General features: G+C 37.0%; 1 protein-coding gene and 1 long non-coding RNA gene across 5 annotated transcripts in view; one reads left to right on the plus strand and one right to left on the minus strand.

The window, feature by feature from the left end:
- LOC117611247 (putative inorganic phosphate cotransporter) overlaps positions 1-18,039 on the minus strand; it is a 66,711-nt gene that overhangs the window by 32,760 nt on the left and 15,912 nt on the right. For both annotated transcript variants that reach the window (XM_034339179.2, XM_034339180.2), the window contains exons 2-3: positions 17,216-17,349; positions 1,879-2,179 (exon numbers count right to left, since the gene is read on the minus strand). In XM_034339179.2, the coding sequence (XP_034195070.1) occupies positions 1,879-2,179; positions 17,216-17,349 (435 nt within the window). The remainder of the gene's footprint in view (positions 1-1,878; positions 2,180-17,215; positions 17,350-18,039) is intronic.
- Positions 1-18,039, plus strand: part of LOC117611249 (uncharacterized) — a 63,235-nt gene that overhangs the window by 20,313 nt on the left and 24,883 nt on the right. The window lies entirely within an intron of this gene.

Consider the following 18,039-nt stretch of genomic DNA (forward strand, 5'->3'; position numbering starts at 1 on the left):
TCTAAAGCTCTGGTCGTTCAGCGCGCGCCCTACGCGCGCTCTGATTGGCAAGTGATTTTCTTTAATAACTCAAAAACGAAGCTTCAACCAACATTTTGGTAAAGGAAAAAGTTTTTCATAATCACCCAAGCAACCCCCCATTGCCGGAAGTTATGCAACTTCCGGGGCACCCTGTATAATAGTTGCAATAATGATATTCGACTAGAAAATGATTGAAACATAAACGCCCCTTACACCACGATCATTTTATAGAAACACTATTACAGCGAAGTGTGTTTCCCACCCTCCAATTTGGGGGCTATTTTCACCCCGTTAACATGAATATCGGCAGCTATAAAAAGATATGTGTCAAATATTTTTTCGAGAACTATATTATATATAAGTTTCATCAAAATCGGAAATTATCACATCGGGATGATCCCTTGCAAGATATTCATTTAACGCGGTCATTGCCACGGATACTATGGGAAATAGGTGAAGAAATAGAATAATTACAAGAAAATTAGTCTTTGTAATTTGAATCTATTACTATCACTTGAAAGGCACGATTTTACTCTACGAAGAGAACTTTTAGAATGAATGTTGAAAACGAAAAGAGTCACCCCAAATTTCGCCCATTTTCTCACAGTCGAATTTCAAATCAATTCTATCTAGTGATACATTAATCTCAGAAAAAATGTAAGTTGAGCATAGGGGTAATTTTGGAGATGCGGGAGGTCAAAGTGACTAAATTCCTACTATTCTCAATGTTGTCCAAGCACTGTATCCACAAAAAAAGGTCAATACTTCTTTGATATCAGTGGGGATTTTACTAGAATTAGTCAAAATGGTCTTCTGACTCCTCCATCTCTGTTGTTTAGTATTTTAAGGGCTGTTTAATATTTAGAACTACCCTCAAAACAGTTTCTATTGAATTTCTCGAAAACAAATACAGATACGAAAGAATATTTTACACAAAAGTTGTTTGTCTTAAAATTCTGCACAAAAAAGGTCTCTTTCATTTTTTCGATAGGACTAATTCTTTACATGTATGCATTATATGTAATGGATGTAATGAAAAAATTCTAAACTAATCCTTTAGTCAAAATTTGCGAAAATCATATCTGATTCTATAAAAATATAAAGGATTCAAATAAAGAGTTGCTAGTTGTTATGTTGAAAAACTGATTTTTTTTCTACATCAAATACATATAAAAAAAATCGCTGCTTACATTGCAATGTTATTTTCAGAAACTATATCTTTTCAGTTGCGATTATCGAGAAAAGGATTAGTCCTATCGAAAAAATGAGACCTTTTTTGTGCAAAATTTTAAGATAAACAACTTTTGTCTAAAACATTCTTTCGTATCTGTATATGTTTTCGAGAAATTCAATAAAAACTGTTTTGAGGGTAGTTCTGAATATTAAACAACCCTTAAAATACTAAACAACAGAGATGGAGGAGTCAGAAGACCATTTTGACTAATTCTAGTAAAATCCCCACTGTTATCAAAGAAGTATTGACCTTTTTTTGTGTATACAGTGCTTGGCCAATATTGAGAATAGTGAGAATTTAGTCACTTTGACCTCCCGTATCTCCAAAATTACCCCTATGCTCAACTTAAATTTTTTCTGAGATTAATGTATCACCAGATAGAATTGATTGGCACATAGCTAGATTTGAAATTCGAGTGGGAAATAATGGGCGAAAAAACGTGAGTTTTTGGGGTCACTCTTTACAATGGTTTTTTTAATACCACTGGAAATTCATATAATACCATAAAGTAGTATCTAAATCTTAATTATTGTGAAATAAAGTTTTAAAACATAGTCACCTACTATCTTTGAAGTATTTGATACACAAAATACGATTCCAATAGCATGTACAAAATAACTTACACATTCTTCCTCTTTCTTCTGGTGGTACCCATTTTGAAAGTAAAGTATGAAGACATGGAAGCACAGTGCCTTGACATAACCCAGCAATTACTCTTGAAGCACAAACAGCTTCCCAATCAAAATAATGGGCTAATACGGGAAGTAGAAGTGTCGCCAAACCGCAAACAAATTGCGCTATAGCATAAAGCTTTTGAGCTGACCAACGTTGAGCTATTATACTACCGATTACTTGGGTACAGACATAACCCCAGAAAAATGAACTCAGAATGGTGTTCTTAATTGAATTATCCCATGAAAATTCCTGTAACAAATGAAATAATAGAATATTAAAAACACCCTTGTGTTAAATTATTAGGTTGTTGCATACTAAATGATCGATTTCAAAACATTAAAAACTTGACCAGCACTGGCATTAATGAGATTTGTTTTTTTGGGATTGGCTAGGTTCGTCAATTTTACTAACAGTATCGATTATTTGATATTGTTTAACACAATACCGTACACTTATTGTACGCAGAGTCACTATCACTTTTCACATACCTACTTGAACCTTATTACCTGAATAATAATAAACCAATGGCTATGTTACCAAGGTCTACGTTAGAGAAATTGGTGGCCCCGAAATGGGCCGATTTTTTTGATAGAGGTGGGGTTAAAGTTCCACATCCCCCCTTGAGCCACTAGGGAAACTGATTCACGTTTTAATACACTGCTTTCTTCGCTCTGGCACCAACGAGCCGCTAGGTTCGTGTAGCTAGCCTCCGGAAACACTGAGCACTTGGTGCATATACGATGACACCGTAGGGCCCACTTTGTCCCCAAACTGGGGTTTTCCAAAGGGTCAATTAGCAATCGGTAAAGGCACAACGATACTCCAACCTGCGAAGGTTTCGTTGAATGATTAGATCTACGGTGGCACTGCGAATACACCAAGTGCTCAGTGTTTTCGGAAACTAGCTACACAGACTTACGCTAGCGGCTCGCTGGTACCAGAGCGAAGAAAGCAGTGTATTAAAACGTGAATCAGTTTCCCTAGAGGCTTAAGGGAGTATGTGGAACTTTAACCTCTCTGCTATCAAAAAAATCGGCTCACTTCGGGGCCACCAATTTCTCTAACGTAGACTAAACATTGGTTTATTATTATTTAAGTAAAACGGTTCAAGTATGTAAAAAGTGATAGTGATTTTGTGCCGTCGATTAAGTGAAAAACTCGACCCCGAAAGGAGCCGCCTATTATTCATACCTAAGTGCAATAAATGAAGCGAGTTCACTGGCCCGACCATGAAATCAGCTGTTTTACCGAATATGTTTCCGCGTCGAATGGTCGGGACCGATACATTGACCAAGTGGCAATTATCTGCTTTCAGCGTAGCAAGTTAATTTAGGAACGATTGGATAAGCTTCATTTAAATTGTTTTCAAATTTTTAATTATTATTGTAACCTCCAATTCAAACGTTTATTAATTATTCCATTTCAAACATTTTTATTTGTTATTTAGAATGCTTAGAATTTCCTTTTTTAAGGAAAACAGCGCAGAATAGTGCAAACTGGGCTGAAAAATGAATTTATAGCTCGGAATAGAGCAAAACAGCCCAGAACAATGCAGAACTGGACTGGAAAGTGCATTTGTAGCACGGGATAGTGAAAAGAGCCCAGAATAGTGCAAAACTAGGATTAAAAGTGCATTTGTAGCTCGGAATAGTGCGAAACTGCGCAGAATAGTGCAGTACTGGGCTGAGAAGTGCATTTATATCTCGGAATAGTGGAAAATAGCGTAGAATAGTACAGAACTGGGCTGAAAGGTGCATTTCTGGTTTTTAACAAACGCAAATAAACAGAGGTTGGATTAAAACGGTGAAATAATACCTAATAACAGACAAGGTACTGTATGGTTAAGTGCAGCTCGTAGGGAACTTGAATAAGGTGATCTGTCCAATGAATGGACATTCTTAGTGAATGAAGCCCGTATCCAGGATGCCATTTTTTGCTTATAATTTGTTTCACATTAAATTTGTTTCATTAACAGTTACCTTAACGACGTTTAAGGTAAGTATTGCTACTTGAAATCTATAATTTGTATTTTAAGGTGCGTTCAATGAAGCTATGTTAAATTTGTTTGTACAATATAATAGTTTAGAAGTTCCTTTAACAAAAATTATTGCATGAGTAACGATTTGTACAAATTTATCGGTTTGGTTAAGTATTCATGCATTGGGTGAGCGATTACAGTTAATGCCAATGAAGAAACAAACTGTTCATATTTTGGCAAACGTGGGTACTTTTTATTTTACAAAAATTATGAAGTTATTTTGTCTCAAAAATGTTGGTTTTCCGTTTTATGCTCTACCACAGCTTAAAAGTATCTCCTACCAGTAAATGAACGACTGATAAGAAAGCCTGTTTCTTCATTCACAGGTGAGCTTTTTGTAGGTACTTTACCAATGAATGATTTACCAATCAACTTTTCACTTTTTTAAGTTTTAATACATCTAACTAATATCTAATATTTATCAATGAAATTAAAGTTATTATAATTATAAATTACATACCTAGTATGAGTAATACAAGTTATCTACCAAGATTTCGTTGAATTTGTTTAGATATCCGACAAAAGAAAAAGTATTAATGCTAGTAAATATTCTGAATACATATAAACGCTTTAGATATTCTGAAGAAAATTTATTGCAAGCGATTGAAAACGTAACACAGGAAAGGATTTCTTTAAATGCAGCATCACGCAAATATACAATAATATACCAAAGAGTACTTTACATAATAATATTAACAATAAAATACCATTGAAGAGGAAAACGGCTTCAACTACCATTCTTATAGAAGGGGAGGAAAACTATATTGAAAAATGAATAATAAATAAAGCCAAACTAAGATTTCCTATACAAGCAGCAGATATAAAAAATTCCATTCAGAAAGTATTACTAGAATGTCCTAGGGATAACCATTTAATAATAACAGTTTTGGCCAGTGGTTCCCAAACTTTTCCGAGTCGCGGCGCCTTTTCTCAATCGAAATTCTTCCATAGCGCCCTACCCTAAGTAAAATTATGACTAATCGTAAGTAAGAGATAGAAATAAATAAAACTCGTTTATCTTTATTAACACTTTTTACTTTATTAACATTAGATTAATAATTAATGTGATTGGTGAGCCTGCAAATCACTGCACATTTTCTCGAATCGTGGAATTAAACTGGATACGGCCACCCTCATCTCGTTTTCCACGTTGATTTTTGCTCTATACTTGCTTTTTATTACAACGACGGCCGAAAACCCAGCTTCGCACAAATACGACGTCGAAAATGGAATTAAAATCCGCTGAGCCTTATCACTTAAAAGGGGATATTCATCTTTTATTGAAATCCAAAATTCTGTCAATTCCATACTGCCAAATTTTGTTTTCAAACTTGTGTCGCAAGATAACTCGATAAGATTCTCTTCTTCCGCATAAGTAAATTCAGACGGAGCACTAGTGTTAAATGGATCTTGAATCCATACAAACCTATCGAAATTTTCATTTTGAAAGTATTTCTCAAATTGGATAATTAGCTGTGATAAGTGCGCTCCAAACATGGTTTTTATATCTTGAGAAAGATCAAGTTCATTTGATGTCAAAAATTGCTGCAATATTAAAAAACAATCTTTGCCTGCATCTTCATTCAATTTTCTTTTCCATAGTTTGAGTTTTTTTATGAAAGCTGATATTTTGTCCGTTGACTTCAAAAGGTGCATGTTTTTTCCCTGCAGAGAAAGATTAAGGGAATTCAGCTTTTCAAAAATGTCGCATAAAAATGCCAGTTTTATTAAAAAATCGGCATCGGCAAAATTTTCTGCATCTTTGTATCCTTCCTCTTTAAGGAAAATAAAACGTTCTTGCTGCAATTCAAAGGTACGTGATAAAACATTACCACGAGAGAGCCATTGTACACTGCTATAGTACAACAAAGACGAGTGTTCGGCTCCCATATCCTCACACAGTTTTTTTAAAAAACCTTGCTTTCAATGGACGAGATTTTATAAAATTTACAACATTCACCATACATTCTAACACCTGATTCAGTGCAGGACTCAGATGCTTTGACGCAAGCGCTTCTCTATGAATAATGCAATGGGTCCACAGTGCATTTAGTGATTTGCTTCGAATAAGTGCCTGTAATCCTCCATAGCAGCCAGACATGGGGCGAGCTCCATCAGTACAGGCACCAACACACTTACAAGGAGAAGGCAAGCACTTCGGGTCTCAGATTTTGTTGAAACTTCGTACACTTATAGATCTTGTTCTCCTGTTTACGAATATATACCATTATAGGCGTAGATACTCAATAGTTTTTTAGATATTTGTATTTGAAGTTTCATTATACTAAGAAATATAGATTTAGTGAAAGGTTTCAAGAAGAAGCGAACTGGCGAAGTGACAACGTACCTGATACAGGAGTCGCGTACGAACCTCCGACCGAGAAGGTCGTGCGCCCCTTGAAGTGCTATCTAGCAGGTCAAAAATCCGCCCTCCACAGTGTCAGATTGTGTCGCCTCAAGTGCTTACAAAATCTCGTAATATATACTATTTCATGGCGAGGAAACGCGATTAAACGTAATCATTAGTGACAGTGAGTGTCAGGTGAAGGGGGTCACCCCCTCCCCTGAACAAGGTAAAACAGCTGTGGCCAACAACAAGGCAGGGAATCCAACAAACAACAATGAAGCCACTCACTTCAATTTCGAAGAGATCGTGAAATTTATCAACGATGGAAACAGCAAAGGAAGAACTGCCACAGATAAAATCGAAATAAAGAAACTGCTTCACCAAAAGCAAACAAAAAAACCAAAGATCAAGCCAGTCTTTGTAACAAAAACCAACAGCGAGAAAACAACAGAAAAAATGAAAACGAAAAAAGCGGAGCAACATGGAAAGCAGAATTCCGGAGGTCCGCCTAACCAGACCAAGAACCACCAAACAGCCGAACTACAGAAAACGATAGCATTGTTGAATGAAACAATAAAAAAAATCACCAAAGAGCTCGAAGAGGAAAAAGCGAAGAATGCAAACCTCGCGGGAAAACCAAGGGAAAATACAATGGAGACGGAACCATCCCCCATTATTGCCTCCCCAAGTGACATCGGCCGCGCAATTACCCGACAGGGACCGGCAGCGGACACGCCCAAGACCAAGCGGCCACGCTCGGCCGCAAGCATCGAGGAAACGGAACCAGGTAGCAGCCCTTCAGGGCCGACCACATCACGACCCCGGACCGGGTCCCCAACTTCAAGTACCCCAGGCCGAAGGACACCAAATACCATAGGCACAGCAATCCGGCAGCAGAGCCCACCACGGACGAAGACAGTCAACATACCTGCGCCTGCCCCGATAACATCCCAGGCCAAAGCGTCCTTAAGCAGACCCCCAACGATTATCGTTGAGGATACCCAACAACAGGTATCCTACCGTCTAGTAAAAGACACGTTAAACATAGGTAACTTTAAAATCAAGCGCATCTCGGAAAAAAAAACACCACATACAAGTAGAAAAATTATCAGACTATAGCAAAACAATAGAAACCTTCAAACAAAGAAGCATAAAATTTTATACGTACACGCCAAAAGCCCTCAAACCGCAAAATATCTTATTAAAAGGCCTTGATCCAAGTTTCTCTCCGGAGGAGATATTGCAAGAGCTGAACCAAATAAACCTAAAAAACGTACAAATAATAAAAATCGCCCACTTCGAAACCATGAAATCCAAACGCGAAAACAGACAATTGCCATTCTTCATAGCTCAAATAACGCCCGAAAGTGACCTAAGTGCTGTCACCAAAATCAAACAATTATTGCACCAAGTCGTGGGAGAGACTGATCAGGCGAGACCCTATCACGTGCGTAAGATGTCAGCGAGAGGGACACACGGCAGGAAACTGCAACCTAGATTACCGATGCGTAAAATGCGCCGACGGCCACGAGCCGGGACAATGTAAATTAGGGGAGAACGGAAAAGTAGACCCGGCTCAATTATACTGCGTAAGATGCAAGAACCACGGGCATCCAGCCTCATATAGGGGTTGCGCCAAATACAAGGAATTTAAACAACGCGTTAAAGACCTAGCAACTAAAAAAGAGGAAAGTATAGCACAAAAACAACAATGGACACGAAATAGAATAGAGAGTAGCGGCAGAAAGCCAAATCTAACTTACGCGAATGCCACCAAAATAAACCACAGAGTACAACAGAACACCAACCAAAGCGCAGACTTGACTAGGACCCAAAACACAACGCACACACCAACAAACACGCAACAAACCCACACACCCTCCTCCTTTAGATGCCCTATTTAACGACCTCAAAATGTTCATGTCTACGCAAATCAATAGGCTCGAATATAGAATAGACACAAACGCCCAAAAAATAGCAAACCTCCATAACGCCTACTACGGCACAAACACATATCACACTGAAACAGACATGCAAAGTATCCACGATGTATAACAACAATAGCCTGAAAATAATCTCAGTAAATGTAAACTCAATAGTCACTAACGAAAGAAGACACAACACACTCGATCTTATAAAAAAGAACAAACCGGACATACTCCTTCTTAATGAGACAAAACTGAAACCACAACACAATCTTAAATTTAAAAACTTTAACCTTATCCGGAACGACCGATGCAGCAACAGCGGAGGCGGAGTAGCAATACTAATCAAAAACGACATTCAGCACGAACAAATCCACATACCGCAAGATCCCGCCATCACTGAGTACATAACACTAAAAATTAGCCTCAGGAACAACAAAAATCTATTCATAATATCCGTATACGCAGCAGGAGCACAAGCAGATGAATTCGTCAACGAATGGGATGGCCTCTTCAAGTTGCTCGATCTAGGAAACCCGAACAACTACTATATATTAGCGGGAGATCTGAACGCAAAGCACCCAGAGTGGAACAACATGACCACGAACAGTAGAGGAAGAGCACTAAATAATTGGATTAACCATAATAGCTTGACATACAAAATTACACTCCTAAAAACAGAAATCCCAACCTTTCCCCGTAGCGGTGCACACATCGACATTGGGGTAATCGATAGCAGGATACACATAGCAAATAGCACCCGCAATAACACCATTCCTACAATAGACTTCGATAGTGACCACCGAGCGATCTGCATGGAAATCGCCCTCACCTCGGCAGAGGACCAGATCCCCTTCGCAAGGCCAGTACGCCCACTCCATTACGCGAAAGCCAATTGGGAAAAATTCAAAAGCGAACTAGCAAACAACTGGACAACGATCATACCGAAAAACCGAAACCTAACAAATCAGGAAATCGACAGCCTACTCCTGGAACTAAACGAAGCCATCCTTCAAGCCATTGAACGAAACGTACCAGAGCTACCAGATTACAACTCCACAGAACTTTACATAAATACAGAGATCAGGAAACTACAAAAAATGAAAAGCTCTCTACTCACAACCCTATTAAACGAATACAGAAACCCCACGCCGCTAGCCAACCAGACAATTAAAACAACCAAGGAGCTCATAAAACAATATAAAGGCAGAATCAAACAGGAATTCCAAAAATCCGTCAACACTTATTGGGAAAACAAAATCAAACGAATACCGCACAATTCGTCACAAATGTTTCCACAAGTCAACACCATCTTCCGGAAAAAAGAAACTCTAGACATACCCAATCTAACAATAGGAAAAAATAAAATACAAATGCTTCGTAACGCAAAAATAGATCCTGTGCATCAAACAATGGATAAAAACAGCAACTACATAATATCAAACAATAAACATAAATTAAACATACTAGCCAGCAGCTTCACGGCAGCGAACTCGCTCAACAAATCAATGGGAAAACAAAGATTAACGGAAATAATAGAAAAAAACTATAATTCGTTCATGGAAACACTAAAAACGGAAACAGAAGACAACAAGCACCTAGTAAATTTCTCAGACGCGAACCCGGCAAGCAATCCTGAAATAGATACACTCATCGTCAGTAGCTACTTTACAAACCTTCCATACACGCACCGTCTATTCCAAAAACTCAACAACAAAAAGTCAACAGGTCCGGATCAGATCCCAAACATCGTCTTAAAAAACCTCCCTATGAAAATAATCGCTAATTATAATATACTATTCAACCACTGTCTAAACAACAGCTATTTCCCAGCGACATGGAAGCTGGCAAAAGTAATCCCCATAAAAAAAAAGGGAAAAGACCCAGCTGACCCGAACAACTATCGGCCCATCAGCCTCCTACCCAACATCTCGAAAGTATTCGAAACGCTAGTAAAAAAAGAGTTCGAGAAATTCCAAGACGAGAACAACATAATCCCAGACACGCAATTCGGCTTCCGCCCCAAACATAGCACCGTACACGCCCTACATAAATTAACTTCTGACATCCAACATGCACTATACAAAAACAATAACGTAGCCGCATGCCTGATCGACATCGAAAAGGCTTTCGATACCGTTTGGATAAAGGGATTAATATACAAACTAATAAAAAAAAACTGTCCACCTCACCTAACAAAAATAATAGCTAACATGCTACACAATAAAAAGTTCTACACGGAATGCAACGGACAAAAATCGGACATAATACTCGAACTATCAAACGGACTCCAGCAAGGTACAGTCATGGCTCCAGTCCTTTTTAATTTCTACAACGCAGAACTCCCACTCCTATTCGGCCTATCCACCTCCACGGACACCAAAACCTTGCAATTCGCGGACGACCTAGTCATATACACAGAAGGAAAAAACGCCAAAAAAATGGAGCAACAACTCCAAAAACTATTCAACCAGATACAGGACTACTACCAAACGTGGAAATTAAAAATAAACCCAAACAAATGCGAAACCATCCTGTTCAGGAAAAAAATAAAAAACCAATGCCACACATTCAAAAGTTCATACAAGAAATTCCAACTCGTGGCTGGAAATACGAAAATACCCCACGCCAATACGGTCAAGTACCTGGGAATAAATCTAGACGAACTACTCTATTTCAACAAACACGTCAATACCCAACTAGACAAAGCCAAAAAAGCCTTCAACACAAATAGCAAGATCTTTTACGCACCAAAACTAAGCACCAGAATTAAAACAATCTGCTACCTTCTACTAGTAAGACCCATCATCACGTACGGATGCCCAGGCTGGTACAACATAAGTCCCCCAACAATGGAAAAAGTAAGAACATTTGAACGGAAATGCCTCCGAGCGTGCACAGGACTATATCGAAGCGCGAAATCCAACTACAGACACCACGTTAGTACAAAAGAACTATACAATACAGCCAAAATAGACAACTTCATCATCCAGCTCACCAGGAATTACTTTACAAAAATAAGAAATATCAAAACCAACAAACTCATAAACAGCTCCCTATACCCTCAGGACGAATACCATCAGAAAACTCTCAAAACCGGATTCATTCCCTCAGAAGCATTCCTCTATCTCGATAAAACAGGTAGAATAATCGATCCTAACAACGTACCACTAATCTACCACATACAACGTAACTCAAACGACAAAAGAATATTATACGAACCACACATAAATAGCAAATACACCACGCAACAACTAGTCTACAACACAACGATACCAGAAACTGACGCAAACAACCTAAGCAGCCCAAACGCAAAGACATACTGGTGGTTAGACTAGAGCCAACCAAAGAATAACCAAAGATAGGAAAAAGACCTAAGACTATAAATATAGGCATATAATGTAAATATGTAAATATTGTAAATAAACACAAGCGAACCATAGATGTAAATATATACACATATACACATAGTATTAAGGAATGAGTGTAGTCAACCGGAATGCGAGGATCATGAGTGTAAGGGTGCGAGAGTGAAACACTAGGGATATAAATAACCGTAGGACTTAAGACCTGCAACTGCAGAGATCCAAAAATTACTTCCAGCATCGCTTTTTTGACCCCGAAAGGGAATTTTTTTGCGGCGGAAACCCGTGACATCTCAAAAAAGAATCGTAGAAACAACCCAATCGAACTAAAGCAAAAGTAAAAGAGGAAAACCATGTTTAAAAAAAAAAGTAGGATAGATGACGAGCGTCGCCGAAGCGACCATGCCACCGAAAAGATAAATGTAAAATCGCGACGCGACAACCGTAGATTATTCACTACACAAACAATGTAGATTGTTATGAATAAAGAGTTTATAAAAAAAAAAAAAAACGTATCTGATACATACTCGGAAGGCTCGGGTTCGAATCCACTCGTGATATGTAATTTTTTTTCGATTTATTTACTGCAATTAATTGGATTTCAAATATATATGCAATAATACTATTCATGACAAACAAAAAATAATAATTGTGTGCTAAAGTATTATAATAAATAATTAAATCAAAGCATATCTCGTTGACTGCGCCTGAAAACAAAAAAAGCATAAGATAAAAAAACCATGCGATCATACGAAATAGAATAGGTTAAGAATAACGATAAGATGTAGTACTCACAATTATTATTAATTACAACAGTGATACTTATCGTAAAAGCAAACAAAGCATAAATAAGAAAAACATCTTGCACATCTCATAAGTGTAGTTTCATTGCATGCACATTTGCTTTTCTGTATTTCTATTGGAAATTAAATTTTATTGTGTTTCTATTGGAAATTAATTAAATTTAATTATTTATTATATTACTTTAGCACACAATTATTATTTTTTGTTTGTCATAAATAGTATCATTGCATATATATTTGAAATCCAATTAATTGCAGTAAATAAATCGAAAAAAAATTACATACCACTAGCGGATTCGAACCCGAGCCTTCCGAGTATGTATCAGGTACGTTGCCACTTCGCCAGTTTATTTCTTCTTGAAACCTTTCACTAAATCTATATGTCTTAGTATAATGAAACTTCAAATACAAATATCTAAAAAACTATTGAGTATCTACGCCTATAATGGTATATATTCGTAAACAGGAGAACAAGATCTATAAGTGTACGAAGTTTCAACAAAATCTGAGACCCGAAGTGCTTGCCTTCTCCTTGTTAGACCAATTCAAATTATTTTCAGATATGAATGTATCAAGAATCTCGAACAGGTCCTGAGCCTTCACTCCTGCAGTGATGCTTTTACAAAACAGAAGGTCTTCTGTAATATTATTACAATCTATGTATAAACTGTACATAGCATATCAAATGAGCATCCTTATTATTATCCGTAACCTCATCTAGCTGCAATCCAAATTCCACTCCTTTAATTTTTTCAATTAATTGATAGTTGATATCCTCCGCCATATGTTGAATTCTTCGACTAATTGTGTTATTGGACAAAGGCACTTTTAAAAGCAGTTTCCGAGCAGACTCACCAACCATGATGGTCACCATGTCTACAGCAGCCGGTAGAATAAGTTCTTCTGCGATGGTATGAGGCTTCTTACATTTCGCGATTCTGTAAGCCACCTTGTACGATGCTACCAAAGCGCTGTTTGCTATTGATGCAGTCTTAAAAAATGTATTTTTGTGTTGTTTCAGTTCTTTTAACTTCCTGGCAAAAAAAACCCGAGGTTTGCCAACCATGCTGTGGTGATTAGATTCTAAATGACGCTTCAATTTACTTGGAAGCATACACTCCGCTGCCAAAACTTTCATACACAATACACATTGTGGTCTCTCTTCACCATTAATTTCTGTTGACGTAAAACCAAACTTTAAATAACCGTCATCATATTTGCGATATTTTCGTTTCTTCACAGTCGTGTCACTGGTTGAAGCCATACTTTCTTTATCTGCACTATTACGTTTATTTCATTTGACTTAGCTTATAAACCGACTGACTGAATCTAGCCGGCAACGCTTGCTTATATGTTTTCCGCAAAATCTTCTAAAACAGTCCAAATCTGTCGTGAAGGAATTCGCTGAAGAATATGTACAATATTGCCCCGAAATAAGCAACACTTTCGTGTCTTGAAATAAGCAAATCGCTATCGCCTCCTTTTTGTTTGAAGACGCCCACCGAGTGAGAGATCCAAGAAGGAGTGAGAGCAGCATGAAAGCCAGAAGCCATACATTGTCACGCTCGAGCGAACAGTTTATCGTGCTTCTTTCATGCGGTTTTATGATATGTGCCACCTATTCGAGTTCGAGCTTAAGATCAAAGTCAAGCCGAATAGTATCCTTCCCTCGTAATAAGCAACTCGCCGGTCCCGAGCGAGTAAAAAATCTAGATATTTTTAATTTCTCACTTTGTTTTTTGTTTAGCTAAGCCAAATGTCTTGGTTCAATGAATTATGAAGCGTTTAAAATATTTCGCGGCGCCCCAGGGCGCCGCGGCGCACAGTTTGGGAACCACTAGGTTAGTCAATAAGTGGTTGTCCTTATTTGTAACAAGGCATTCAAAAATTGTAAAAAGAAGCGCGGAAACTATTTCAAAAGCTCAGGTTTCTATTACAAACAAAATCTGGCACAATAGTTTACGAGTTTAATAAACATTTTAGAAAGTTACAACTGTACTGACATTTTTAAAGGTGATAAAAGAATATTAAATTGTGACGAAACTGGATGTCTTATTTGCCTTAATACAGGGAAAGTTTTAGGTCCAAAAGGTTTTAGAAATTTATACAAAATAAATTCTGATAAGAAAAATTAATTGCAGTAATATGCAGTAGGGAGCTCCAGGAGGTTAGTTATCGTGGACGAATCTACGTATGGCTAACGTAGGGAGCCGCAGGAAATGTTACTATGTATTAGGTCTCGTAATTTGATTGGTGTACCTCGAGCGGTAAAGGTACACCTTAGTGGGTTTTCTGGACTAGTTAATATAATTGGACAGTAATAGATAAGTAAATAATATGAATTTATTCTCTTTGCCGGGACCTTACAATTGTTGTGTGTAATTGTCGCGGTGTTCAACGAGTTAAATTCTAATTCACAAGTTTAAATGAGTTGAATAATAAAAGTTTAGTTTCGATTTCACGAAGCAAGAATTTAATCCTTCTCGGTTTTCACTAACGCAAGCAAACGCGGGCGGACTACAGCAATCAGAATAATGCTTAACAGCAGACAACGTACTATATAGTTACTAAGTGCTTGAAGGGGATTTGAATACCGGATCTCGCAGAGTTTCCTCGTTGCAGAGATTATCCGTAAGAGAAACGTACTGACGTGTATCGAACCCTTTCTAGACTTCAACTAGACCCAAAGTGTCTTTGCCGCCACCCTTTTTATACCCAAAAATTGGAGTAAAAAGAGTGGTGGGTACGGATTCTACGTGACCTCGAGGGACCGCGGCCTCGCAAATTCCCAATAGGACAATAAGAATATGTCCAATAGCAAATTATTTTAAATTTCCGTTTGAAAAATGTTCCAAATTTCTAATAGGAAAATGAGAAAATTTCCAACCGGTAAATGGAAAAATATTCTTATAGAAAATATTTTTAATTCCCAATAGAAAAATATATTTAGTAGCTACAAAGTATTGACAATGAGTACTGATTATCCGACGAAGGGCTGTCATTGACAATACACTGGTCCCTTATTTCATCTATATCTTATCTTTCGTTTTATGGTTCGTCTAAAGTCTTGTCTAACGGTATCAAAAAATCTTAAATTATTTAAAACCTTAACTGTATCTTCGAAATCTCTCCCACATGGAAAAATCCCGTAGTTCAAGGTATGGGTTGTGATATGACTGAGGAGGGGGATATTTTAGTAAATAAATTAAACAAATTTGAGCCGAAAGAATAATAAATGTTTTTTGGCTCGATAGACACGATTAGGGGAAAAAGCCTTGCGGCATAAAAAACTCTTTGAAGTTATTACGTTTTGTTACAATAAACGATGAAACTGTGAGCGGTTGTCGGTGTGGATTAAGTGTGCGTTTCGTGTACAATTGGCCTCTGCGAGAATTCGAACACCGAAGTGTGAATCTCAGGTGACTCTTGTTGTTGAGCCACCTTGGCAAGGAGTGCAGTGACTCAATCGCGCAGGGTCTACGTTAGTCGATCTAGATTCACAGAAACACCATTCGAGATGCGTTGATCGCTCAAGAATCCGCGCACGAGAGGGGTGCTGTTCAAAAATATTCCTACTCTCTTGATTTGTCGTGAAAGGCGAGGAAAAACCGTTGGGTTATTTACGACAAGCACGTGCTTACGTTGGGACCGATCAGAGAGAAAACTAACAGACAAAAGGCCTTGCCTTGACTCGTATTTCGAGGCATAGGGCTCTTCATAGTGGTCTACGTGCCAAGCCACTTGAGCCCAAAAAATTCCTTCGATCGCGACAAAAGTATACGTTCGCGGCCGAACATTAACTATAGATAAATATTCGTTGTGCTTCGTATCAATTGAAAATATTCCCAAATACTGTTTGAAGAATACTAAATATCCCTAATACGTACCATTACACTTGCGTACAATACCTATTAAAAAGTAACTTTATCCGAAAATTGAAATTTGGTCACATAATGTTTTAGTTATATTTCTACATTAGTAACTTTTGTATGGAAACTTTTGGGACACGTTAAAAAGCTTTTATAATTAGACTAAACTGTTTGATATTTCGATAATATTCAGAAAGATAAATTAATTTGATTATTTTTCAAATTGAAACACTAATTAAATTTAATATTGCTTATCAATGTTATTTTAAATGATTTATGAAGCAAGTGAAAAGGAAAGCTGAAATTTTTTTCTAAGAAAATATTCCATCCGGGAACGTGCATTGATAATACAAATAAATAATTAATACATAGGCTCCCGTGTGGTCTGATGACCGGTGGTTTTCAAAGCCGCGATGCTTATTAAGCGAGAAAAGATACTGTTGTAGCGAAATACATAGAAACATAATGAATGTACAATTATTACCGTATCTACAGAGAGACTGGTGTGAAACTGGCCACCAGATCCTCCTCCCCCCTCCAAACCGCCATTTTAAAATCTTTAAATTTTGAAATTCTAGAATTCTAAAATTCCAGTACTTATTCCAAAATTAAAAAATAAGTAATCTTGATATTCCAAATTTCTACGATTCGACGGTATCAAAAATCTAAGATTCGAAGATTTTTAAATTCTAGAATTTTAGAATCCATAGTTTCAAAGTTCTCAAAAGTCCAGAATTTGAAATGGACACTTTGTCTACCGCAAAGAAATATCTAAATTATGCCAATGGATGTAATATAATTAATTTCATTATAACAATTAAGCATAACGATAGAATTTTTGGACCTAGTTTTAAACGACCGCGACCCTGATAAATATTAAATAGTATACTGTATATAGCATAATATGGAAAATTAGGAAAATAAGAATGCAATCATACTTCAAAGTCAGGATTTGCAGTGGAAGCGTTGGTCATTGCCTCCAATGTCACTGATGTGGTTACCCTAATTGCATAGCAGCACATGAAGCCCAAAGCCATCAAAATCACTTGTATGTGCCTACATCCGAAACTTGCTGCAAAATTATAAACAAAATTTTAATCAATTTTTATATTTCCATACATTTTGTTTAAATTAGTTAGTAACTAAATTATTAATAACCAACGTTCCATTTTTGGAACACAATTTTATGCACGAATAAAATTAATTTTATATAATTCACAGTACAGTTAGTTTTTATTTGTTCATATAATTTTGTCTCTAAAAGAAGGCGTTAGTCGTTACATTAATGGGTTATTGGTAATAGAAATTGAAGAACAATTTTAACGCTATAAAATACTGTTTCAAAACTAAATAGAAAGTACCTTTACCACTATGCAATTTGCAGCTTCGAAACGCGCGTTTCGAACATCTGTTAGCTAAATAGATATCTCATCTTCTTTTGTCTTGAGTCAGGACTTGATAAATGTGCATTTTTGTCTTTTCACGGTCCTCTCTGTTTCGCTATCTGCTTAGTCAATAGTTGATATTCTAATTTTCAGTTGTTTACATTCCGAAAACAAAACCGCTAATTACAAAGTGGTAAAAAAATTTTTCATATTTTCATGAGAAAAATTTATTATTTACGGATTGTACGGTATTTTTGGAACACCCTGTATTCATTATAAATGATATAAACGATTCGTGGCTTTAATCCTCATAAATTGATTTTAAAATTAGCATCAAATAAAAATATTAGTGTAACTGGGATTTTTTTATGGCAACT

Source organism: Osmia lignaria, chromosome 15 (genome assembly GCF_051020975.1).
Source record: "Osmia lignaria lignaria isolate PbOS001 chromosome 15, iyOsmLign1, whole genome shotgun sequence".
Taxonomy (NCBI): Eukaryota; Metazoa; Arthropoda; class Insecta; order Hymenoptera; family Megachilidae; genus Osmia; species Osmia lignaria.